General features: G+C 37.0%; 1 protein-coding gene across 1 annotated transcript in view; it reads right to left on the bottom strand.

Annotated features, from left to right (window-relative positions):
* Positions 1-26,068, bottom strand: part of PTPN22 (protein tyrosine phosphatase non-receptor type 22) — a 55,297-nt gene that overhangs the window by 5,457 nt on the left and 23,772 nt on the right. The window contains exons 10-18 of the mRNA XM_017524262.2: positions 17,795-17,871; positions 16,832-17,658; positions 14,855-14,938; positions 14,247-14,377; positions 12,790-12,817; positions 9,359-9,439; positions 9,153-9,268; positions 4,750-4,780; positions 185-262 (exon numbers count right to left, since the gene is read on the bottom strand). Coding sequence (XP_017379751.1) covers positions 185-262; positions 4,750-4,780; positions 9,153-9,268; positions 9,359-9,439; positions 12,790-12,817; positions 14,247-14,377; positions 14,855-14,938; positions 16,832-17,658; positions 17,795-17,871 — 1,453 coding nt within the window. The remainder of the gene's footprint in view (positions 1-184; positions 263-4,749; positions 4,781-9,152; positions 9,269-9,358; positions 9,440-12,789; positions 12,818-14,246; positions 14,378-14,854; positions 14,939-16,831; positions 17,659-17,794; positions 17,872-26,068) is intronic.

Raw genomic sequence — 26,068 nt, 5'->3', positions numbered from 1 at the left:
TATACTAGGTAATTCTGTGTGACATGTTAAGAGGTAGTTAAGGTTAAAAATAAAAAGATAAATTGCATGGAAAAGAATATAAACATGAGGAACTATACATGCAACCTAAAATCATATTTAAATTTGAATCTGTTATACTGTAAATGGGTAATTTTTTAACTCTTCTGTAAAATAACACACATACCAAAATTGAGAAATGAGCTGGAGTTACTTGACTGAACAGATTCTGCAGGCTTGTTTGGTGGGCAAGAATTACAGATACCTAGAATCAAAAGAAAAAATATAAGGGAAAGACTAAAGACAGACTCAGATGACAGTTGATCAGATCACACATAATTGTTAAGAGTAATTAATAATCCCAAATAAACATATCACTGTCAAATGTCAACAAAATATAGGTGCTTACAAATGAGTTGACACTACAATATTCTCATTTGTATTTGTGTTTTTTTCTTAAAAGGTGTCTTTCCTTTGCAAACAATTTATAGTAAAGCCCAACACTAAAGAAATTTGCCAAAGAAATAAGATCCAATATATCATAAATCAGCTTGAAATTCACATTTTGGCTTTGGATTTCACATTACTTTTTCCTCTGACCACTCTTAGTACATTTTTACATCATTTATTCTCCACAATATTTCATTCATGACAAGTCTGTTATTTTTTTTTATTTAATCCCCTACCCTGGAATCTCTTTTTTTCATTCCACTTTCCAGCCTGATTTTTCTCTAATTATAGGTGATTCTAATACAGGCCTCATAACCTGGCATGGTGACTCATGCCTGTAATTTCAGCACTTTGGGAGGCTGAGGCGGGCAGACCACTTGAGGCCAGGAGTTCGAGACCACCCTCCCCAACATGATGAAACCCCGTCTCTACTAAAAATACAAAAAAATTAGCCAGGCGTGGTGTTGCACATCTGTAATCCCAGCTACTTGGGAGGCTGAGGCACAAGAATTGCTCAAACCTGGGAGGCAGAGGATGTGATGAGCCCAGATTGCACCACTGCACTCCAGACTGGGTGACAGAGCAAGGCCCTGTCTAAAAAAAAACATAATAATAATATTTAATAATTATTATTATTATTTAGGTCTATAATCTCCCAAAAGCATTGTTATGCTGCTTTGTTTTGCTATTTTAGTTACTTAGAGGTATAAGTTAATTTATAAGTTACTTATAGGTCATATATATACATTGATATATTCATGTATCAGTGTCTGCAGTTTTGAAAACAGTCCCTTAAAAAGTTTGTCCACATTTTACACATGCTCTATCTTAGCAATGGAAAAAGATAATTTAGGTTTGTATAAACTTTCTAACAAATAGCATATAAGTGGGAAGATATTGGTAAGTATTTTTGTTTTTGTTTTCAGCATTTTCAGAATGCACTGTGAGAACAACAACATATGTGTGTTTGCACATGTATACCTAATATTAGGATTCTAGAAACACCTTCACTTTCCAGAGGGTACCTGAGTATGAATCACTGGAATGCATACTGAATTTCAATCAGGTCCATTTAAAATACATATTTATTTTATACTTACAATATTACTATAGTAAGTATAATTACTATACTTAATATATTAAATTCTTAATATAAAGTATAAGTATAAAATACTTAATAAAATACTATTCATATTTAAATACTTACTATGTACTAAGGATTGGTCTAGGCACGGAAGATAGAGACGTGAATATAAAGTGAGTAAAGGTGAGGAAGTTTAGGAGTTACCAGTAATCTCTAAACTGCATAGGAGCTGAAAGTTATATATATCCTTCAGAAAGAAAACAACTGTCCCAAAGGATAATATTGGTCTTTTACAGAGGAGGCACAGATTCCACATATATATATCAGAGGAAACTGCTATTTTGTATTTTGGCTCATTATGGACATTTTTATGCTACCTGCCTAACCTTCATTCCCTCTTCTGATAATAGAACTTGAATTTTTCTTTAGGAAACTACTCCTCCACAATTTTCAGTTTCCGTGCTTCCAGTGGAGCTGATTGTACCTTTAGATTAAGGAAATGACCTATAACTAGGGCTGATTTTCAGTTAGTATATTGGCATGGTCACACCAGATGTATAGGTTTGACCTCATTCCTGATTGGACAGTGTCCACATGTAACAAGTGTTAAATATTAAGGTATGACACTAACCTGCCTAATCAGAACATTGACTATACTGGCAATAATTGGTTCAGGGATGAGCAAACGAGCCAAGCCGAGACAGTCAGACCCTGTTGGCACTAGTCATCACAATGTGGTTTGAAAACCAAGAAATAGTTATTTTTTTCCCCTTATAAGCCTGCCTTTGAATGAGCTAACACAGAGTGAGACTAAGCTGAGAGACATTAAATGAGAGATTAGGTTCTGATTTCATCATTTGGACCATTGTTACAAGCCAGTATATATTCCCCTTTTCTGCTTAAGTCAGCTTAAGTCAGGTTTTCTGTCACTTGCAACTAAAGGATTTGTGACAAAGTTTCCCACCAAAAGTTGGTATCAGGCATCACAGTTGACAGCTTCCACTCTTGTCATTCTGTAATTCATTCTTTATATAGCAGCTAGCATGATCGTTTTATACTTTTCTGTGAAACATTTAAAAATAAATAGAAAACAAAGTATAAAACATCTCTGCATGAAACCCTATTATGGCTTCCCACTACACTTAGAATAAACTAAACTACTTACCATGCATGACCCATAAGAATCTAACTATTCCTCCCTGATCTTTCCAGCCTTGCCTTATTCCTGTCTCCTCCTTACCTACTACTATGTAGCTAAGATGTCTTCCTTTTGAATTTCTACAATAAACCGAATTCTTATACCTCAGATATTTTGTTCCCTCTATCTGAAAAACTCTTCTCTGGACCCTTTGGCTGGCTGACTGCTCCTTCATGTTTCAGGTTCAATTGTCACTTCCTTAAAAGGGTTTCTGGACGACTCATTCTAAAGTGGATTCCCTTTGTTATCCTCTCATAGTTACCCTTTTGTTTTCCTTCATAGCATTATCATGTGTTATATGTATGTATTTGTGAATTTGTTTAATGTTGGAATCCTTCACCAAAATTAAGTTCCACAAAGGCAGAGCCCATATCTGTTCTGTTCACCATCTTACAGTGAACAGTGTAAGTACCTTACAGAATGCCTGGAACACGGTAGACACTCAACAAATATTCATTGAATGAATAAATGAATGACACTAGGCCTAGATACTAGCTTAAAATAATAGATGGAGAATCCTAATTTCGTTAAAAGTAGGACCAGCTTTACAGTCCAGTGGGAGATCCAGGCTACAGGAAGAACACATGGAATTCCAGAATCATGACCCATCTGGAAGGGGCTGAGGACACATATGAAGTACAGTCTAAAGCTTCAATTTTGGGGGCCAGGATCAATTTTGGGGCCAGATGTTGTTTTTCATTTAAGGGCAAAAGACCAGAGGATCAAGGTAACTGAAAAATACAGCACAGCCTAGATCCAGAGAATGAACTGAGAGCTCTTTCTTAGAAATAAGACTTAATCTCCGAAAGTTCCACCATATCTTAAAAGCTGTGCCAACCTAAATCTACCTGTAGTTTCTGTTTCTTTGCTTGATACTCTAGGCAGGGTTGGAGCTGGGGAAAGAAAACTGTTAGAAGAGTTAGGCTGATCAAACCAATCTCTGGTTGACTGTTTAAGTCACTCAGTTCTTTGTACTTGGTTATTTTCTTTCCCCTGTTTCCTACCATAATTTCCTTTTGAAATGTTTGAATTCTCTTTTGACTGTCTGTAGGAGAAAAGGTATATTTTCCAACTATACTTCAGCCATCATAAGAAAGAAATCAGTTCATGTCAGAGATCAGCTATGATGGCAATGATAGCAAACTAGCTCAAGAACCTGGAGTTTTTGGGTAGGCAAACAGAATGAAAACCCAAAAGGAAAGCTTCTTTCTTACACTATGCCTTAAATCAGATTTTCTCAGTACTTTCTGTCTCTCCCCTATTCAGTGATTAACCAAACGGCTCAAAAAAAAATTAAGTATATCACCATGGTTTTTAAATTTTATATTTGTAAATAAGATTTCTAAGATAATTTCCCAGAGTTTCAGGACTCAGTGGAATTTATTTTCATTACAATATAATAAAATTAGTAAGCAACAGATTTTTATTGCTAATACTTGGTAAAAATGGAAATATATCAATCCTTTGCTTATTTCATGAAGTTAACATATTTGTTTCACAATATGCTTTGCTGTGACTATTTCCAAAAAATACAACTGAGGTGAGACTCCTGGAAATTTTAAATAACACAATTGTATGACAGCACCTTAAGAGGGGTAGAAAGTGCCAAACATTGGCCGGGTGCAGTGGCTTACACCTATAATCCCAGCACTTAGGGAGGCCGAGGCGGGAGGATCACTTGAGCCCAGGAATTTGTGACTAAGCTGGGCAATATGGTGAAACCCCATCTGTACTATTAAAAATAAATTTTAAAAAGATATTTAAAAAAATTTTAATGGCAAACATTGTACTAATTATTATTCTTATGTATTAAACAGAATTCTCCTTGCCTGCCCAACATTAGCACTGTGAAGCCTAGCCAAAAAAAAAAGGCCTAGGGCTGATTGTTCTGATTCGTAGGATCCTAGGGAGGCTCTGTTTAGGAATAATATTGTTAATCTTTTCAAAATATTGGTTGGTTATATAAAGAAAAATTACAAAATTGAGAAAACAATATTTTAAAACATAAATACCAACTTACTCTTTTTCATGTTTCGCAAAATTTTCAAACTCTACAAAAGTGAAGAAAGGGAAAAATGTTAGTTTTTTTCCTGTGAAGTTTGAAATACTTCAATCAAGTAGAATAGAGACTTGAGTGAAAGGAATTAATTTCCTTATAAAAAGCCATGAAAATGTACATAGTTATTTTTCCATCTTGCCATTTTTAATTCAGTACAAAATCTCCACTTGATTTTATCTTGCTATTTATATCACCCATGCAAGTATCACATTACATATTTTGAAATAATATTATCAGAGGCTGAGCACAGCAGCTTACACCTGTAATCCCAACACTTTGGGACGCTAAGGCAGGAGCACTGTTTGAGCTGAGGAGTTTAGGACCATCTTGGGCAACATAGCAAGACCCCCATCTCTACAAGAAGTGAAAAAAAAATTAGCTGAGTGTGCTGGCAGCTACTGGGGAAGCTGAGGCAGGAGATCTGCTTGATCCCAGGAGTTCAAGGCTGCAACGAGCTGTGATCTCACCACTGTGTTCCAGCCTGGGCGACAGAGTGAGAACGTGTCTTTTTAAAAAGATTGTTTTTTTAAAAATTATTCTATCAGACTATTGACAGGGATAGGGGGTGCTGGCAAAGTGGCTCATGCTTGTAAATCTAGCACTTTGGGAGGCTCAGGTAGGAGTTTCCTTTGAGGCCCAGGGTTTAAGACCAGACTGGGCAACATGGTGAGACTCTATCTCTACCAAAAATTTTAAAAAGGTAGGCATGGTGGTGCAGACCTGTGTTCCCAGCCACTTGAAAGGCTGATGCAGGAGGATCACTTGAGCCCAGGGGGTCAAGACTGCAGTCAGCCATATTTATGCCACTACACTCTAACCTGGGCAACAGAGCAAGACCCTGTCTAAAAAAAAAAAGGTAAGGAGGAAGGAACTCAGGGGGTAGAGGAGATGAAATTCCTACTTCTCTCCTTTATTAGGACCATTTCAGAACTTAAAATGGCTTCTGAATGTATCCATGTTACACAGCCATTTCAATTCTAGCGAAGAATTTTTGCCAGTAATATTCTATATTAAACTTACTAAGGCCTCCTTCATACTGTTAGACGTACTTCCTTCTCTCACGTTTATGCTGGAGTCTCTAAGTTATCTTTTCAAGGAACCTACCCAAATGTCTTTGCTCCACATTTCTTCAGCATATATATTTTTAATCTGCTTCATGACATTTTATTCCTCTTGATAATTTTCATGTTCCTCAAAGATGTGCTACTCCAGCAGATTAACTATACTGTTTTCAAGGGCAAATAGTTGTCCTTTATGACATTTCTATTTTCCTAACACCAAACAGGAATGTGTTTTTCCATGGAATAGATATTTAATAAAGTCTTTCTTTGTAACGTTTTTAGGGTTTTTTTTAAAATAGATGATTTATTTACAAGTCAGAAAATCCTAGTAAAAATGGTCCCATCCTTGTCTTCAGTCTACTCAGTTTCTAATGCTCCTCCTGTAGATAACCACTATTAGTTTTTTATCCTCTGTACTTAGCATCCTTCCAGAGTAACTTATGAATATATAAGTAAATGCACATATGTATTATATTCCTCTTTTTAAATAAAAGTTAATAAATTATATATAAATATATTGAGAAAGTCCTAATACTTTTTTAGCTGTACAGTATTCCATTTGTATGGATATACCATGATTTATTTAATCAGTTCCCCTAACAATTAACACTATTAATTATGTTGTTTCCAGTCATCTGCTCTTATAGATAATGCTGCAGTGAATACTTGGTATACATGTCATTTCATGTGTATGCAAGCATATTTGTAGGATAAATTTCACTTATAGTGAAATTATTGAGTAGAGGGTATATGCATTTGTAATTTTGATATTGCTAAATTTTCCTTCGTAGAAGTTGTACCAGGCTAGGTACAGTGGGTCTCACCTGTAATCCCAGCACTTTGGGAGGCCAAGGCAGGAGGATAGCTTGATTTCAGAAATTGGCAACATAGAGAGACCCCATCTCTAATTTTTAAAAAAAAATTTTTTTAAAGAAGTTGTACCACTTGACATTCCCACCAACAACATTGAGTGTGCTCATTTCCCCATGGCCTCCCTAACAGATAATATAATCAAACTTTGGGAATTTGCCATTCTGATAGATGAAAAAATAATATGTCACTGTGGTTTTAATTTGTAATTTTTTCATTATGAATGAGATTGAACATATCAGATGTTTAAAGGGCACACATGCTCATTTATTTTCTTCAGACCATCTGATCACAGATTTTTGCCCATTTTTATTTTGTGGTTATTATTTTCTATGAATTTCTTCTTCTTTTTTTTTGAGATGGAGTCTTACTTTGTCACCCAGTCTGGGGAGTGCAGTGGCGCGACCTTGGCTCACTGCAACCTCTGCCTCCTAGGTTCAAGTGATTCTCCAGCCTCAGCCTCCTGATTGGCTGGGATTACAGGCACATGCCACCATGCCTGGCTAATTTATGTATTTTTAGTAGAGGCAGGGTTTCACCATGTTGGTCAGGCACCCGCCTTGGCCTCCCAAAGTGCTGGGATTACAGGCATGAGCCACTGTACTCGGCCTATTTTCTAACAGTTCTTTATATATTAGGGTAACAATCCCTTTGGCTGTGGTGCCAGTTGCAGACTTTTTTTTTTTTCTCAAATTTGTTCTTTGTCTTTTGATTTTTAAGGTGATTGTTTTGCCATCCATAAATTTTCTGTTTTATTTAGCTGAATTTATCTATTTTCTTACAGCCTCTGGATTTTGAGTCATAGTAACGGTCATTCACACTCTCAGGTTATAAAGGACTCTTTCCAAGTTTTTTGTTTGTTTGTTTGTTTGTTTCTGAGACAGAGTCTCAGTCTGTCGCCTGGGCTGGGCTGGAGTGCGGTGGCTTGATCTCGGCTCACTGCAACCTCTGCCTTTTGAGTTCAAGCGATTCTCCTGCCTCAGCCTCCCGAGTAGCTGGGATTACAGGCACCCACCACTATGGCCAGCTAATTTTTTGTATTTTTAGTAGAGACGGGGTTTCACCATGTTGGCCAGGCTGGTCTCGAACTCCTGACCTTGTGATTTGCCTGCCGCAGCCTCCCAAAGTGCTGGGATTACAGGAGCGAGCCACTAAGCCTGGCCTCTTTCCAAGTTTTTTAAGGTCTCTGTGTTTTTGTTTCTGTTTTTTTAACATTTAAATCTTTTACCCATTTAGAGTTTATTCTGGTATACATGTAAGGAGGATGCCCTGCTTTTTTTTCAGGTAGTTAGCTATTTGATCCAACAATAGTTATTAAACCATCCATCTTTATCCCCTGATTTGAGATACCACCTTCATTATATACTAAATTTCTACATATATTTGTATCTGTTTCAGAACCTTCCCTTTTACCCTGTTGGTATGTGTTTCTTTTTATACATTAATATCATGCCTATATTTTTTTTTTATTTTTTTTTTTTTTTTTTTTTTTTTTTTTTTTGAAATGAGGTCTCACTCTGTCACCCAGGCTGGATTGCAGTGGTGTGATCTCTGCAGCCTCCACTTTCCAGGCTCAAGCAATCCTCCCACCTCAGCCTCCTGAGTAGCTGGGACCACAGGCAACACCAACATGCCCGGCTAATGTTTTGTATTTTGGTAGAGATTGGGTTTTGCCATGTTGCCCAGGCTGGTCTTGAATCCTGAGCTCAAGTGATCCACCTGCCTTGGCCTCCCGAAGGCTGGGATTACAGGCATGAGCCACAGTGCCTGGCCTATCATGCCATTTTAATTGAGGCTTTACCATATTTGAATATTTGCTAAGGTGACTTTCTTTCATTGCTTTTCTATTTATTCATTTTTATTTTAAAAATTATTTTAGACATTTAAACTATTTTTATTTTTATTTTTATTTTTATTTATTTGCAGATTTCTGACTACTTTTGCTTCCCCCTACTCCCATATGAACTTTGAAATCAGTTTGTCTAGTTCCAGAAATAAACAAGTTGGTAGTTTCATTGGGCATCTTTTACATTTATAAATCAACCTTAGGGAGTAATTGATTCTTTTTTTCTTCATTTAGTTTTAGTTTTAGTTTTTAATTTTTATTTTAGGTTCAGGAGTATATGTCCTGGTTTGTTATATAGGTAAACTGCATGTCACAAGGGTTTGCTGTTCAGATAATTTCATCACCCAGGTAATAAGCATAGTACCCAATAGGTGTTTTTTCTGGTCCTCTCTCTCTGACAAATGAATCTTTAAGTTGTATTTTTTCTTCTTTTTGGTTTCTTTCTATTAATTTCGATTGTTATAATATCAATAATTAGTTTTAGTAAAGATATTTAATCTAATTTTCCATCTTAATGCTGGGGAGGCGGAAAACTTTCAGTAAGGGAAATCCCCTGGCATGTTTCCCAAAACTCTTATCTTCTTTACCTTACTCCTTGTGAAAGTTTTTCCAGGAGTCTTCAGTGTCTGTTTTGAAGATGTTGAATTTTCCATGGTGTCAGGACAGCTAGTAGAATATGTTTCTATAGATTGGGCCTGCATACCTTAAGAAAAAAAAAAAGGAGTGACTATATATTATGGGTTTTTAAAATGTATTGTTTATGATTTTTTTTAGAGAAAGTACTACCACTTACAATCTTCATCGGCAAGAATGAAGGACTCTAGAGTTCTTTCTGGGAGAGGAGGTGGGGGAGAAGAACGATCTTGATGTAGTTCTGTGATAAGAAAGTACAGAGAAATCTATGAATTAAAAGTCAAAAGTCAACACCCTTTTTGGCTTTATATAATTTTTTAAAATCAGTCAATCTTAACCTACAATCACCAAATAAAAAATTATCTGAAAAATGAATGGAGCCTCAGGAACTTTGTTTTTCTACCTTGTTAGCCAATAAGCTTATGATTCATCAAAAATGTATAGCTCACTTAGAATTATTCTTCCAAAGACACTGAAACTGAATATAATCAAACTTCTAGAGCTAACAACCATTTTGCATGAATGTTGGGGATAGGGGAACATGTTAAATAAAACCATCACGATACAATTAGCCAAATCCAGAATGTTAAGCAGTCTTTTAAGACAAATGACCAACTCTCTTCAACAAATAAATGGTGTGAAAAAGTATAGAAAGGAGAACTGTTATATATGTTAAAAGAAAATATAAAGAAAGGAGAACTGTTACAGATTTCAAGACAGATTTAAGAAGACAAACATATAAACCAAATGCAATGTTTAGATTTTGTTTGAATTCAGATTTGAATAAACCAACTGTAAAAAGACATTTTTGAGACAATTAAAAACTGAACAGTCTGGATATTAGTTACTGTCAAGGAATTATTATTAATTTTATTGGTGTGATAATGCTATCATGCTAGGTTTTAAATGTGTATTTGAAATTTTCCATAAAATGAAGATTTTCAATAATGGACATATTCTCCCATGATGTAAATTTCTCAAAATACAGATGGTATTCTACCAACATAAGCATCTCATTGTATAGTGCTGAGTATTATTGTTATATTAATTCCTTTTGAAAATGAAAATGCAGTAAAGTACAAGAGGTTCACATGTCATTGGTCATTAGGTTTGTTTAGTTCTTAGAGTTTGTCTTATCAATAGTGTTACTTCTCACATGCTGGGTAATACACAAAAGTACAGTACTTATTTCTAGCACCAAATAAAATAACTGGCGTACAATAGACATTTAATAAATACTTAATAACTACTCTGAAGTAGTTCATTATCTCCCAGTTTGCTGTTAGGAGTATTCTGAAAACTAAAGTTGTTCGTTAACAATCTTCTAGTAAATATCTCCCTAAAATACCATTTCATCTTAATACTCCCCTGACAAAGAACCCATAACACCTCTTATTTACGGCATTAAATCTAAATTCCTCTGCCTAACTTTGGGTGTATGTGGTAAAATATGCATAAGATTTGCCATTAGTGACATTTAGCATATTCACGGTACTGTACAATCATCACCACTATTTAGTTCCAGTACATTTTCATCACCCTAGAAGGAAACTCTGCACCCATTAAGTTGTCGCTCTCTATTTTCCTCTTTCCCTTGGCTCCTGGCAATCATTAATCTGCTTCTGTCTTTATGGATCTGTCTATCCTGGTTATTTCATCTGACTAGCTTTTATAAGTCCTTCAGAATCCTGCTCCACATCTTATTTGCCCAAATTTAATTTCTATATTTCACAAACTAGAATATCTATTGCAATAAAAAATAAATTACTCAGCTGGGTAAGGTGGCTCACACCTGTAATCCGAGCACATTGGGAGGCCAAAGCAGGCAAATCACCTGAGGTTGAGAGTTTGAGACCAGCCTGACTAACATGGAGAAACCCCCATCTCTACTAAAAATACAAAATTAGCTAGGCATGGTGGGGCATGCCTGTAATCCCAGCTACTTGGGAGGCTGAGGCAAGAGAATTGCTTGAATCTGGGAGGTGGAGGTTGTCGTGAGCCAAGATTGCGCCATGGCATTCCAGCCTGGGCAACAAGAGCAAAAATCCATCTCAAAAAATAAAATAAAATAAAAAATAACCTATTCTCCATACACATCATGCTCATTTCTACCTTTGAGTCACTGTTAGGCTGATCCCTGTTGCTGGAATTCCCTCCTTTTTTCTGTCTATAGAAATTATTTAAAGTTCTTTCTTCCACTCAGAGAAGCTTTTCCAAACCCTTTCAGTTATGGCATCCTGTTTTTCCAGATTCCTGGTGATTATAGCTAGTGCCACACAGATTATCACTTAGTAGTTCCATGTGAGTATTAATTTTATCTACATTTGAATATAAGCATTAAGTAGTACTCTTTCTTATACATCCTGCCTATTCTAACACTGTGTAAGGTACACAGAAGTGGCTTAGTAAAATGCTCATTTAATGATGAATAAAAATTATAATTTATAATATTTAAGGAGTATTTATTTGACAAGCACTGGGCTAAAAGCTTTATGGCATTATCTTATTTAATCCTCATAAAAATTATCTAAGGGATTCTATTATTCTACTTTTATAAATGAGAAAAGCAGATAGAGAAAGTAGGTAATTTAACCAAGGTTACACATTTTGATAATTCTTCATAGACTGGGGATTTGAGTTAAAGCCTATCTGACTCTAAAGCCCATGTTTTTGTTATCATTTTTGGGGAGGGGTTTTGTTTTGTTTTGTTTCGTGATGGAGTCTTGCTCTGTCACCAGGCTGGAGTCCAGTGGCAAGATCTCAGCTCAGTGCAACCTCCACCTCCCAGGTTCAACCAATTCTCCTGCCTCAGCCTCCAGAGTAGCTGGGACTACAGGCGCACACCACCATGCCCAGCTAATTTTTGTATTTTTAGTAGAGATGGGTTTTCACCATGTTGGCCAGGATGGTCTCCATCTCTTAAACTTATGATCTGCCCGCCTTGGTCTCCCAAAGTGCTAGGATTATAGGTGTAAGCCACCGCGCCCAGCCTATTATCATGTTTTTTAGAGACATCATCTTGCTCTGTCATCCAGGCTGGGTGCAGTGGTGCCATCATAGCTCACTGCAGCCTTGAACTCCTGGCAAAGCCCATGTTTTTTATGTTATCTGTTTATGTGTTTGAACAATGTGACAATATGAATAAGTATGTTAAGGGCAACTACCACCTGTGATAATGTAAACAAAGTTTACATTATCAAATTAATTTGTTCTTCAATGCATAAAAGGCAAAGCTTAGGAAAGTACTGGAGAGGCAACAGCCAACTAAAGAACTACGTGGCCAGAAATAATTTTTTGAATCACACTGTTAACAGTGGAAACATCTATATAATGGAAATGGTGCAAAATTTTAAAAGCTTCTCTCTGAAACAGTTTTTAAATGGTTATATATTAAGGAGCAGAATTCTAAAATCCTGTCTTCACCTTGCTTTTAACCAAATTTCTAGTCTGGGAAAACCAGAAATAAATCAATAAATACTGGAAGCTATTATGGGAACCAAGTAACTTCATGAGGTGAATTACTCTAAACTTAATGAACCTTTCTTAGAATCTTAGAGCTAAATGTCATCTAAAGCCAAGAGAAATTTTTACCTGATTTAGGACTTCGAAATTTTACACTCTAAAAGAAAAAAAGAAAGGAAAAGTGAAAGAAGAATATGTATACAAATTATAAAATTCAAAGCAAAAAATGGCATCTTTGAAATTATATTTCAGATAGTTTTGAAATATAGACCCTATTTTTCCTAACATGTAAGTGTGCTGAATTATGAAATAGCATCCTTCACTCTTACAATGATTTGTATATACCATGGCAATTAGTCCTAAGTTGATCCCCTTCTGACTTATTTCTGTCCCACCTAAAACATTTCCCTGGCCAGGTGCAGTGGCTCACGCCTGTAATCCCAGCACTTTGGGAGGCCAAGGTAGGTGGATCACAAGGTCAAGAGATCGAGACCATCCTGGCCAACACGGTGAAACCCCGTCTCTATGAAAAATACAAAAATTAGCTGGGTCTGGTGGTGCGCATCTGTAGTCCCAGCTGCTTGGAAGGCTGAGGCAGGAGAATCGCTTGAACTTGGGAGGCAGGGGTTGAAGTGAGCCAAGATCGCACCACTGCACTCCAGCCTAATGACAGAGCAAGACTCTGTCTCAAAAAAAAAAAAAAAAAAAAAAAAAAAAAAAAAAAAAAAACCTCAAAAAAAAAAAAAAAAAAAAAAATTCCCTGAAAATTTAGAGGTAAGGAGCAGAAATTGAAGTTGCTTCATAACATTGGAAAGAGTGATTGTTCTTTCCTCTGGGAGTTGTTAAGATAAATATGTGTGCCTATTATTAATGGCAATAATAATGATTACTAGTATGTTAGAATTATAATTTAAAAGGCAGATAATATTTGCTTATCAGCTTTGCAATTGTATGTTCTTGAAAATGTTTGTTTAATTATTTTTCTGATCTCTCAAATTTTAAGAGAATTGCTTCACAGAATACATAGAAATGTATAACATTTTTAGATACACTTTCCTCCAGAAGCAGGATACACTATTCTAAAAGGTTTATCTTAAGTAATATGCACACCTGTCATTCTCTGTAACATATTATCACAGCTAACAAGATACAGCCTGCCAAATGACTACAGTGAACAAGCTTCCTACTTAAGTATGAAACATTTATTTTTGCCTTAACTATCCTTCAAGAATCAGCTCAAATGTTTCCTCTTGCACTAAATCTTCCTTGATAACTTCCAACCTGGAGGCATCTCCCACACTTGAAATTCTTTATCTTTCATATGACATCGATCATATTGGCCTTGCTATAGTAAATATAGGAAAAATAAAGATGTGTACTCATCCTATATCTCTACTACTAGACAAGAAGCTTCTTACAGGCAAGAATTGTGTCTTATACATCTTTTTTATCCCAACATCCTCTAGCACATTGTTTTATATGTAGTATGTGCTTAGGATTTATTGAATGATGGGTATTAAAAATATAAGGAGTAGATCTGTAGTCTATTGAATTTAAATGAACAGAGCCATAAAAAAATTATTGACCTTGCTTTGTCTAAGTATCACAGAGTCATCAAATTTCTTTGGTCCAGATGTTCCACCCCATTCCAGTGATGTTCCAATTTTTACCTTCACAGCCGCGGATAAGGATTTGGGAACATTTGGTGAGAATTCTTCTGTAAGAAAGTGAATGTGGTTCAGTTCTTGGGAGTAGTCTTCTTTTATAAATCAAATGTTGCTCAGCAAATAGTACATAAAACATTGAAAGGATCTGAGAAGAAATCTAGTTAGTTCATACTTTATTTTATTTTTTGAGACAGGGTCTCACTCTTATCACCCAGACTGGAGTGCAGTGGCACAATCATGGCTCACTGCAGCCCCCAACTCCTGGAATCAAGTGATCCTCTCACCTCCACTTTCCAAGTAGTTGGGACTACATGTGCATGCTGCCATTGCTCTGCTAAATTTTTTAAAAAGTGTTTTTTTAGAGATGAGATCTCACCCATGTAGCCCAGGCTAGTCTTGAACTCCTGGCCTCAATGAACTCCTTGAACTCAAGGCTCCCACATCAGCCTCCCAAAGTCCTGGAATTAAAGGCATGAGCCACCATGTCCAACCCACACTTTATTTTATACTTACTGAACTGTACTCACCAGCTTCCTCAACCACAATAAATGATTCAGGTGTCCGTACAGGAAGTGGAGGGGGGATTTCATCATCTATCCTTGGAGCAGTTGCTATCCAAAATGTCAGAAATATGGTAACAATTGTTAATTAGAACAATCTGAAATAAATTTTTATATTCTAATAGTAAATACAAATTTACCATAATTTATATTTAAATTCCATTGACCCACCATTATCAGTAAGCTGGCACTTGTTCATTCAAGGAAAAAGCAAAATAAATTCTCTTAAGGTACAAACTCAGGAGGTTTTTGCTTATTCTTTAAAATTTATTGTTTGTTTTAAAAGCTCAAAAATATTTTGATTGAGTCACAGGGTGTCAGTTAACATAAAACATATTAATTTTGGAAGCTTTGAATTATCTTTTACATAACTCCTTTTGTTTTACATAGACTATACAATAAAGCATTATAAAGTGCTTTGACATGTCTTATACATTAATTAAAACATAAAAATTTTTAGTATTTCTTCACTATATACAAAATCCAAGAATATTGGCATTTTTCTGTTTTACAAAACAGTAGTATAGGATTGTTTTCTGTATTTCTATACAGAGTTTTTATTAAGCATTTTAAATGCTATTATAAGAAACTGCCACCAGATGGCACATGATGATATTTTTATAATCCCTTGAAAATAAGGGTTTGTTTTTTAATGCTGCAGATGCTCAGAGAAGTCTAAGGTATTTTGAGTATCTAGGAAAAGAAAATACATTTAAGTGTTTAAAAATGTATAAAATAATCACAGAAGGACCTTCTTAGATCCAGATAAAATATTTTGGCAACAAAGTTATAAATGATCTACACATCTATTTATTAAGAAACTCTATAATAAATAATGTTATAGAGCAAAAGTTTTCTCCACCTCCTATCTATGTGGAATGTGCTTTATGAATTATTTGATGATATACATAAGGAGTTAAAGTTGTTCTTTGCTTTCCCTCATTATCTTCCACATCAAATTATTGTAATCATCACAGGATGTTCATTTCTAATTTCCAACTAATCAGTAAAACAAAACAATATGCATTATATACAAAAATACAGAATTATAAAAGAGATAAAACATGAAAGTAAAGGCATACATAAGATAGAATTTTTCACAAAATACTAAACATGTATTCTCATCTACTAAATTTCTACGAAAGAGCAAGAAATCAGGTTGTCCTCTTCCAGCTCCTACAGGAAGAGAATTCAATTTTTAGCAATATGTTCAACTCATTATAGCCACACAATTGTGTAACAAAAATTCTGGGTGGCCATGTAGTGCTATTGATCAAATTTTTTTCTGCTCTTCTTTTGCGAGCTGGTTCTATATGTTAGGAGTAAATTCTGAAGCTAGGTGTGGCGGCTTGCACCTGTAATCCCAGCAGTTTGGGAGGCCAAGGTGGGAGGATTGCTTGAAGCCAGATGTTCAAGAACAGCCTGGGCAACATAGCAAGACCCAATTTCTAAAAAAAGAAAAATTAATCAGGCAGGGTGGCGTGTCCCTGTGGTCCCAGCTACTCAGGAGGCTGAAGTGGGAGGATCGCTTGAGCCCAGGACATCACGGCTGCAATGAGCAATGTTCATACCACTGCACTCAAGCCTGGACAACATAGTGAGATTCTGTTTCAAAAAATATTTTTGAAAAACAGTAAATTGTGGGCCTTTGATATACATTTCTAGGAGTGAGGCTTGCCTTCTTGAGAAGTGCTCCTGTTGGTACAGATCCTTTACCAGATCTTGATTGCCTCCATTGCTGCCTGTTTCATGGAATGTTACATGTTTCGTGTTGCTATTTTCAACTTAGTACATCATTAAAACACTCCCAGAATTTATTTATTTGAGGAGTAGCAGGAAGAAGAAAGGGAAGCAGAGGAGAAGAGGGAAGATGAAGAGAAACCAAATATTCTATAGAAACAAAGTGAAACCAAAATTCTATACAAACTTTAAAAAATAACTTACCTACTACAGCTGACTCTTGGTTCAGTAGTGGGGGAATACTGGTTGGAGAATTCAGTGATAAAGAATCATGTGAATTGCAACAAGAAAAGAGGGATGTAGAGGATGTTGGCAACAAAGAACAGGGCAAAACAGTTCCATCTTGCTTCTCAGGTAAATCAAGAGACATCTTAGAACCGGTACCACTTGGAGGCAATGTTGAAAAATAAGGATCTTCCGCTAAAGATATGTAAGAATATACACCAAGAGCACCGGAGTCACAGTGCTTTACATTAGAGACGTTACATATTTGGTGCTTAGATTCATACGGCAGTGAATAATTCAGTTCTGCTGAAGAAACGTGCATTACTTTTTGAGCCTGCATCTTTACAAAACAAGAATCCTGTGGTTGAGATTCCAAATAAGAAAAGTTTTCCTTGCCATCCAACTCCTTGGTTTCTGTCTGCTGTATCAATTCAAAAGGAGTTGATTTGGTCCGTGTTATTGGCACCTTTGAATTAAAATATCTTCCTGCTGCATTTACAGGTTTAGAATTAGAACATGCTTCAAACAAAATAGAGCCCAAATCTAAACTTTGATGCTTCTGAAGAGGTTCCCCAACTGTTGGAAATGCATTTGTCTGCCATTTCATGGTTGTGTCAGCATTTTTGTTGAAACCGTAATTTAGCTCCAGAAAGTCAAAAGAAGTGCTTAATTTAGTAGGATGCAAAACTAGCTCTTCCTCTGCACTTTTTTCAGAAGTCCTAGAGTCAAAGGAAGAAGATTCTGTGCTTTCCTTTTTTGTCCTTTGTTTGCTCTGTTGGTCCATCATTTTTGCTGCCTTTATGGCACTAAAACAAAAAGAAAGCATAATGATGATACCATACCCCAAACAGGCATCTTCCTAGCATCACAATGATGTATAAGTATGAGATTCATCTCCCAGACACAATTAGTCAACGTTTAGGTAAATAAAATTGTACTCACCTTTTTGGTAAATTAGGAGAGTAAGAGTCTGCTTGGAGAGTGTGATTTTGCTCAGGAATAGAATACTTTGCTTGACTCTTTAAAAGAAATAAGTCAGAGGCTGGTTTTTAGTGAAGCAATGTCAATGAGATATTTTAATATTTAGAAGGCTGAAAAGTAATTTTTCAGGAAATATAAATATTTAAAATAATTCATGAAAGGGTTAGATTAGCTTCCAAAATATTGAACTCAGCAAGAACTTGTTCATATACTGAGATGACCATAATAAAGGATTAATAGTGTTACAGAAACTAGAAAGGATTTGCATATATCATCATCTTTTCAAATGTGGGAGCTTTTAAAATGTTCTTTAGTGGGTAATTTCAGTCTCAAAAACACTCTTTCTTTAGAAATCTCAGCGTCTCAGCCCTTTATAGGTACCTAATAGGTCTCTGGACCTATTTCATCTTGTTCTACTCTTGTCCTTCTTACTATGCTCCAGGTATACTGGTTTTCTTGCCATTACTTAGAATGCCAAACTTATTTCCAAGTCAAGGCTTTTATACTTACTATTTTCCCTGATTAATATATTTTTGCTCCAAATTTTGCATGCCTAGCTTTTTCTAAATAATTAGATCTCTGCTTAACTGTTATCTGCATAAGGAAACCTTCCCTGATCACCCAACCTAAAATCATACTTCTGCCCCTATCCAGCCATACTCAATCTTCTTTTTTAAGAGACAGGGCCTCTCTATATTGCCCAGTCTGGCCTCAAACTCCTGGGCGTAAGCAGTCCTCCTGCCTCAATCTCCCAAGTAGCTGGGACACTATAGGTGTGTACCACAGTACCGGGCTTCAATCTTTTTTAAAAAAATAAGACAGGCTCTTGTTCTGTTGTCCAGGCTAGAGTGCAGTGGCACAAACATGGCTCACTGCAGCCTCAGTCTCCTGGGTTCAAGTGCTGTTCTCACCTCAGCCTCCCAACCTTTATTTTTATTTTTAAGACAAAGTCTCTCTCTATTGCCAGGCTGGAGTGCAGTGGTGTGATCTCAGCTCACTGCAACCGCCACCTTCCAGGTTCAAGTGATTCTCCTGCCTCAGCCTCCTGAGCAGCTGGGACTACAGGCACGTGCCACCACACCTAGCTAATTTTTGTATTTTTAGTAGAGACGGAGTTTCACCATGTTGGCCAGGATGGTCTCAATCTCTTGACCTAGTGATCCTCCTGCCTAGGCCTCCCAAAGTTTTGAGATTACAGGTGTAAGCCACTGTGCCCAGCCCAATCTTTATTTTTTATAGCAATTACCATATTATGAAATTTGTTACTGTGATTCATAGAATCTTAAGATACCATTGGTTATAAAATATATCTTCATTTCAGAGATGTTAAAATCCACTTTGAACATCTCAATTGATGCAGAAAAAGCATTTGATAAAATTCATGTTGAAATCACTTCACAAAATAGGAATATAAGGAAATTTTCTCGACATAATAGAGGCCATATATAAAACCCATAACTAACATTATATTCAATGGTGAAAGGCTTAAAGCTTTTCCCCTAAGATCAGGAGCAAGACAAGATTGCCAACTTTCACCACTTCTGTTCAACATAGTACTAAAGTTCTACTCAAAGTAATTTTTTAAAGTAATTTTTTTCTTAGGCAAGGAAAAAAAGGCATCCAAATTGGATAAAAAAGGCTGGGCACAGTGGCTTACGCCTGTAATCCCAGCACTTTAGGAGGCTGAGGCAGGTGGATCCCTTGAGGTCAGGAGTTCGAAACCAGCCTGGCCAACATAGTGAAAGCCTGTGTCTACTAAAAATACAAAAATTAGCTGGGCATGGTGGTGCACACCTGTAATCCCAGCTACTTGGGAGGCTAAGGCAGGAGAATTGCTTGAGCCCAGGAGGCAAAGGTTGAAGTGAGCCAAGATCGTGCTACTGTACTCCAGCCTGGGTAACAGGAGCGAAACTCCGTCCCCAAAAAAAAAAAAAAAAAAAAAAAAAAAAAAAAAAAAAAAAAAAGGAAGTAAAATTATCTCTATTCTTAGATGACATGATTTTATATATGAGATTCCACAAAAAAATCTGCTAGAGCTTATAAACAAATTCAACAAAGTTGCAGGATATAAAATGAACACACAAAACAAGTTGCATTTCTGTACATTAGCAATGAACAATTTGAAAAGAACATTAAGGAAACAGTTCTATTTATAACGGCATCACAAAGAATAAAATACTTAAGAATAGATTTAACCAAGGAGGCAAGAAACTTGTATACAGCAAATTATAAAGCCCTGCTGAAAGAAATTAAACAAGACATAAATAGACATTCTCTGTTCAAGGAGTGGAAGATTTATTACTGGTAACATAGCATTACTACTCAAAGTGATCTATAGGTACAGTGCAATTCTAATCAAAAGCCCAATGGCATTTTTACATAATTTGTTTAAAAACCAGACTAAAATTTATGGAATCTCAAGGGACACGAATAGTCAAACCAATCTTGAAAAAGAAGAACAAAGTTGGATGATACACTACCTGATTTCAAAAATTGCTACAGAGCTGCAGTACTCAAAACAATGTGGTACTGGCATAATATAGACTAAAGACCAATGGAATAGAATACAGAGCCTAGAAAAAAACACTCACATATAGTGAGCAATTGATTTTTGACAAAGGTGCCAAAACATTTAATGGAGAAAGGGGAGTGTTTTCAACAAACGGTTCTGGGAAAAACTGAATATCCACATACAAAAGAATGAAGTTGGGGCCAGGCTAGGTGTCTCATGCTTGTAATCCCAGCACTTTGGGAGGTCGAGGCGGACAGATCACCTGAGGTCAGGAGTTGGAGACCAGCCTGACTAACATGGAGAAACCCAGTCTCTACTAAAACTACAAAGTTATCCGGGCATGATGGCGCATGCCTGTAATCCCAGCTACTCTGGAGGCTGAGGCAGAAGAATCACTTGAACCCGGTAGGCAGAGGGTGCAGTGAGCCAAGATTGTGCCATTGCACTCCAGCCTGGGCAACAAGAGTGAAACACAGTCTCAGAAAAAAAAAAAAAAAAAAAAACGAAAATGAAGTTGGACTTTTATCTTATGGCACATACAGAAATTAACTCAAAAATTGATCAAATACCTAAACATAAGAGGTAAAATATAAAAGTCTTACAAGAAAATGGGCAGGCTTCATGACATTGGTTTGGATTTGGTAATGATTTCTTGGATAGGACACGAAAGGCACAAACAACAAAAGAAAAATAGGGAAACTGGTGTTCATTAAGGTTTAAAACTTTTACACACCAAAGGACACAATCGACAGAGTAAAAAGGCAACCCACTGACTGAATGGCAGACAACATTTGCAAATCACATATCTGATAAGGGATCAGTATCCAGAATAGGTAGAGAGCTAAAACTCAACAACATGTAAACAACTCAATTTTTTTTTTTTTTTTTTTTGAGACAGAGTGTCCCTCTGTCACCCAGGCTAGAGTGCAGTGGTGGGATCTCAGCTCATTGCAACCTCCGCCTGCTGGGTTCCAGCAATCCTCCTGCCTCAGCCTCCCAAGTAGCTGGGATTACAGACACACGCCACTACACCCAGCTAATTTTTGTCTTTTTAGGAGAGACGGGGTTTCACCATGTTGGCCAGGCTGGTCTTGAACTCCTGACCTCAGGTGATCTGTCCACCTCGGCCTCCCAAAGTGCTGGAATTACAGGTGTAAGCCACCTCATCCAGCCTCCATTTAAAAATGAGGAAAAGCTGGGCACAGTGGCTCATGCTTGTAGTCCCAGCCAGTGGGGAGTTGGAGATGGGAGGATTTCTTGAGGCCAGGAGTTCAAGGCTAGCCTGGGCAACATAATGAGACCCTGTATCTAAAAAAAAGTTTAAAAAAATTAGCTTGGTGTGGTAGTGCGTACTTATAGTTCTAGCTACTCAGGAGCTGAGATGGAAGGATCACTTAAGGCCCAGGAGTTCGAGCTGCAGTGAACCATGATGATGCCACTGGACTTCAGCGTGGATGACAGAGCAAGATCCTGACTAAAGAAAAAAGGGGGATTGGCCGGGTACAATGGCTCATGCCTGTAATCCTAGCACCTTGGGAGGCCGAGGCAGGCAGATCAACTGAGGTCAGGAGTTCGAGACCAGCCTGACCAACATGGAGAAACCCCATCTCTACTAAAAATACAAAAAATTAGCCAGGTGTGGGGGTACATGCCTGTAATCCCAGCTATTCCAGAGGCTGAGGCAGGATAATTGCTTGTACCCAGGAGGTGAAGGTTAAGGTGAGCCGAGATGGTGCCATTGCACTCCAGTCTGGGCAACAAGAGCGAAACTCCGTCTCAAAAAAAAAGGGAAAATAGGTGGTGAGTGGGGGAGAACAAAGGACTTGAAGACACATTTTTCCAAAGAGGATATACAAATGGCCAACAAGACCATAGAAAGGTGTTTAATCATTATGAAAATGTAAATCAAAATCACAATGAGATACCATTTTACACCTAATTAGGATGGCTACCATCAAAAAAACAGAAAATAAAGTGTTGACCGGTATATAGAACCCTTGTGTACTGTTGGTGGGAATGTAAACTGGCACAGATGCTATGGAAAACAGTATGGCTGTTCTAAAAAGAAAACCTAAACATAGAATTACCACTTGTAATTCCACTTCTGGGTTCTACCCAAAGTAATTAAAAGCAAGGATACAAAGAGATAATTGTACACCCGTGGTCATCACAGCATTACAGCAACCAGAAGGTAGAAAGAACTCGAGTACCCACTTATGGATGAATGGATAAACAAAATGTGTGTCTATGTGTGTGTAAACATACACAATGGAATATTATTCAGCCTTAATGGGTAAGAAAATCCTGACACATACTACAACATGGATGAACCTTGAGGGCATTAAGCTAAGTGAAATAAGCCAGACACAAAAGGACAAATATTTTATAATTCCACCTATATCAGGTACCTAGAGTAGTCAAATTCATAGAGAAGAAAGTAAAATGATCATTGCCAGGGGCCAGTGGGAGAGGAGAATGGGCAGTTATTGTTCAATAGATACAGAGTGTTTAGAATAATGAAAGTTCCAGAAATAGTGATAGTAACCGAACATTGTAAATATACTTAATGCCACTGTATTATACACTTAAAATGGCTAAAATAGTAAATTTAAACGATATATTGTACCACAAACAGTATCTCTTCCTCTTCTATTTCCTGGTATAGACTGTATGAAATTCGTGTTAATTCCTTAACCATTTGATAGAATTCTCTGGTGAAACTATGTGGGCCTGGAGATTTCTTTTTCTGGAGTTTTAAAAATTACAAATTCAATTTTTCTAATCACTAAGTGGCTATTGAAATTACCTATGTCATGCTGAGTGAATTGTGGTAGATTACATTTGAGAAAATAATCCATTCTGGGCTGGGTATGGTGACTCATGCCTGTAATCCTAGCATCTTGGGGGGCCAAGGCAGGAGGATCCCCTGAGCCCAGGAGTTCAAGACCAGCCTGGGCAACATACGGAGACTCTGTCTCTATAAAAAATAAAAATTAAAATAAATAAAAAAGAATATAATTCATTTTAGCTAAGCTGCAAATTTTCATGTGTAGAGATGTTCATACTATTCCTTTATTACCATTTTTATATCTACAGGACCTGTAGCAATAGCTCCTATTTCATTCCTGATATTGGGAATTTTTATTTTCTCCCTTTTTATGTCAGTTTTTTAAAAATTTGTCAATTTCATTGATCTTGTTAAAGAATCAATTTTCTGATCTTTAAAATAAAAACCAGGCTGGGCACCCTGGCTCATGCCTGTAATCCCAGCACTTTGGGGGGCCGAGGCAGGCAGATTACTTGAGTTCAGGAGTTCAAGACCAGCCTGGCCAACATGGTGAAACCCCGTCTCTACAAAAATACAAAAATTAGCTGGGCATGGTGGCACACATCTGTAGTCCCAGCTACTTGGGAGGCTGAGGCAGGAGAATTGCTTGAACCTGGGAGGTGGAGGTTGCAGTAAGCCAAGATCATGCCACTGCACTCCAGCCTGGGTGACAGAGTGAGACTCTGTTTCAAAAACAAACAAAAAACCCAAACCAATTCTGATTTTCTCTATTTTTTTTCTAATTTCATTGTTTTCTGCTCTTTATTTTTCTATATTCTTGGAGTAAGAATTTAGATTATGGAGACCTTTACTGTTTTCTAATGCATGGACTTAGTGCTATAAAGTTCCCCCTCAGTACTGCTATAGCTTCTGTCTCATAAATTTTGATATGTTGTATTTTCATTTTTGTTTAATTCAGTGTATTTTTTTGTTTCCTTTGAAACTTCCTTTTGACCCAATGGATTATTTAGACAAGTGTAGTTTGATTTCCAAGAATTTGGATACTTTCCTGTTACCTTTCTCTTACTAATTTTTTTCTTTTTTAATTATTACTATTATTATTATTATTGAGACAAGGTCTCGCTCTGTCACCCAGGCTGCAATACAGTGGCACAATCACAGTTTACGGCAGCCTTGACTTCCCAGGGTCAAGCAATCCTTCCACCTCAGCCCCCCAAGTAGCTGGGACTATAGGCACATGCCATCACACCTGACTGAGTTTTTGATTTTTTGTGGAGATGAGGGTCCCCCTGTATTACCCAGGATGGTCTTGAACTCCTGGCCTCAAGGAGTCCTCCCACTTTGGCCCCTCAAAGTGCTGGGATTACAGGCATGAGCCACCATGCCTGATCTGTGTTACTGATTTCTAATTTGATTCCATTGTAGTCAGAAAATATATTCTATATAATTTCAATTCTTTTTTTTTTTTTTTGAGACAGTCTCGCTCTATCAGCCAGGCTGGTGTTCAGTGACTCCATCTCGGCTCACTGAAACCTCCGCCTCCCAGGTTCAAGCGATTCTCCTTCCTCGGCCTCCCAAGTAGCTGAGATTACAGGTGCCCACTACCATACCTGGCTAATTTTTGTATATTTAGCAGAGACAGGGTTTTGCCAGGCTGGCCAGGTGGTCTCAAATTTCTGACCTCATGTGATCCGCTCGCTTTGGCCTCCCAAAGTTCTGGGATTACAGGTGTGAGCCACTGCTCCCAGCCTAATTTCAATTTTAAAATTTTTTTCAAGTTTGTTTTATGGCTCAGGATATACTCTATCTTGACATATATTTTCCACGAGCACTTTAAAAGAAGGAGTATTCTTGGTGAAGCACAGTAGCTCACTCCTGTAATCCCAGCACTTTGGGAGGCCAGGGCAGGCAGATCACAAGGTAAGGAGTTCGAGACTAGCCTGGCCAATATGATGAAACCCCCATTTCTACTAAAAATACAAAAATTGGCCAGGCATGGTGGCACATGCCTATAATCCCAGCTACTTGGGAGGCTGAGGCAGAAGAATCGCTTGAATCCGGGGGGCAAAGGTCGCAGTGAGCCTAGATCATGTCACTGTACTTCAGCGTGGGTGACAGAGTGAGACTCTGTCTCAAAAAAAAAAAAAAAAAATGTGTATTCCTATGTTATTAGGTAGTGTGTTCTATAAATGTCAATTAGATTTTGTCTAATTCTATCAAAATTGTTGAAAGAAGAATATTGAAGTCTCTGGCTATGACTGAATTATCTGTTTCTCTCCTTTAAGTTCTTCACATATTTTGCAACTTCATTGTTTGGTCCATGTACATTTAGGACTGTTATAGCTTACTGGCAGATTGACCCTTTTATCATTATATAATGTCTTTCCCTATCTCTAATAATTGTCTTTGCTCTGAAGTCTACTTTATCTGATATTAACATAGCCATGCCTGCTTTCCTTTGATTCATGTTAACATGATATATATTTTTTCTATTCCTTTGTTTTTAGCCCTCTGATATATTTGAAGTGAGTTTCTCATAGACAACATATAGTTGAATTGTTTTTTAATTATCTATGCCAGGGCTGGGCGCGGTGGCTCACGCCTGTAATCCTAGCACTTTGGGAGGCCGAGGTGGGTGGATCACCTGAGGTCAGGAGTTCAAGACCAGCCTGGCCATCATGGTGAAACTCCAGCTTAAAAAAAAAAAAAAGAAATAATTATCTATGCCAATCTGGCAATTCACTCTACCACCAGTAAATATTGGTGTATTTAGGCTTATATGTTTAATGTAATCATTAATTTAGTCAGGTTTCATTCTATTTTATTTTTTGTTGTTGTTGTTTTCTGTTTCTCATTGCTCTTTTCTTTTTCTGACATTTTCTCTTTCCTGTATTTTTTAGAATTCCATTTTGATTTACCTATAGTGTGTTTTCTT

Source organism: Cebus imitator, unplaced genomic scaffold (genome assembly GCF_001604975.1).
Source record: "Cebus imitator isolate Cc_AM_T3 unplaced genomic scaffold, Cebus_imitator-1.0 Scaffold32, whole genome shotgun sequence".
Lineage (NCBI taxonomy): Eukaryota > Metazoa > Chordata > Mammalia > Primates > Cebidae > Cebus > Cebus imitator.
Note: the sequence above shows the minus strand (reverse complement) of the source record. Positions and strands in the feature narration are given on the sequence as shown.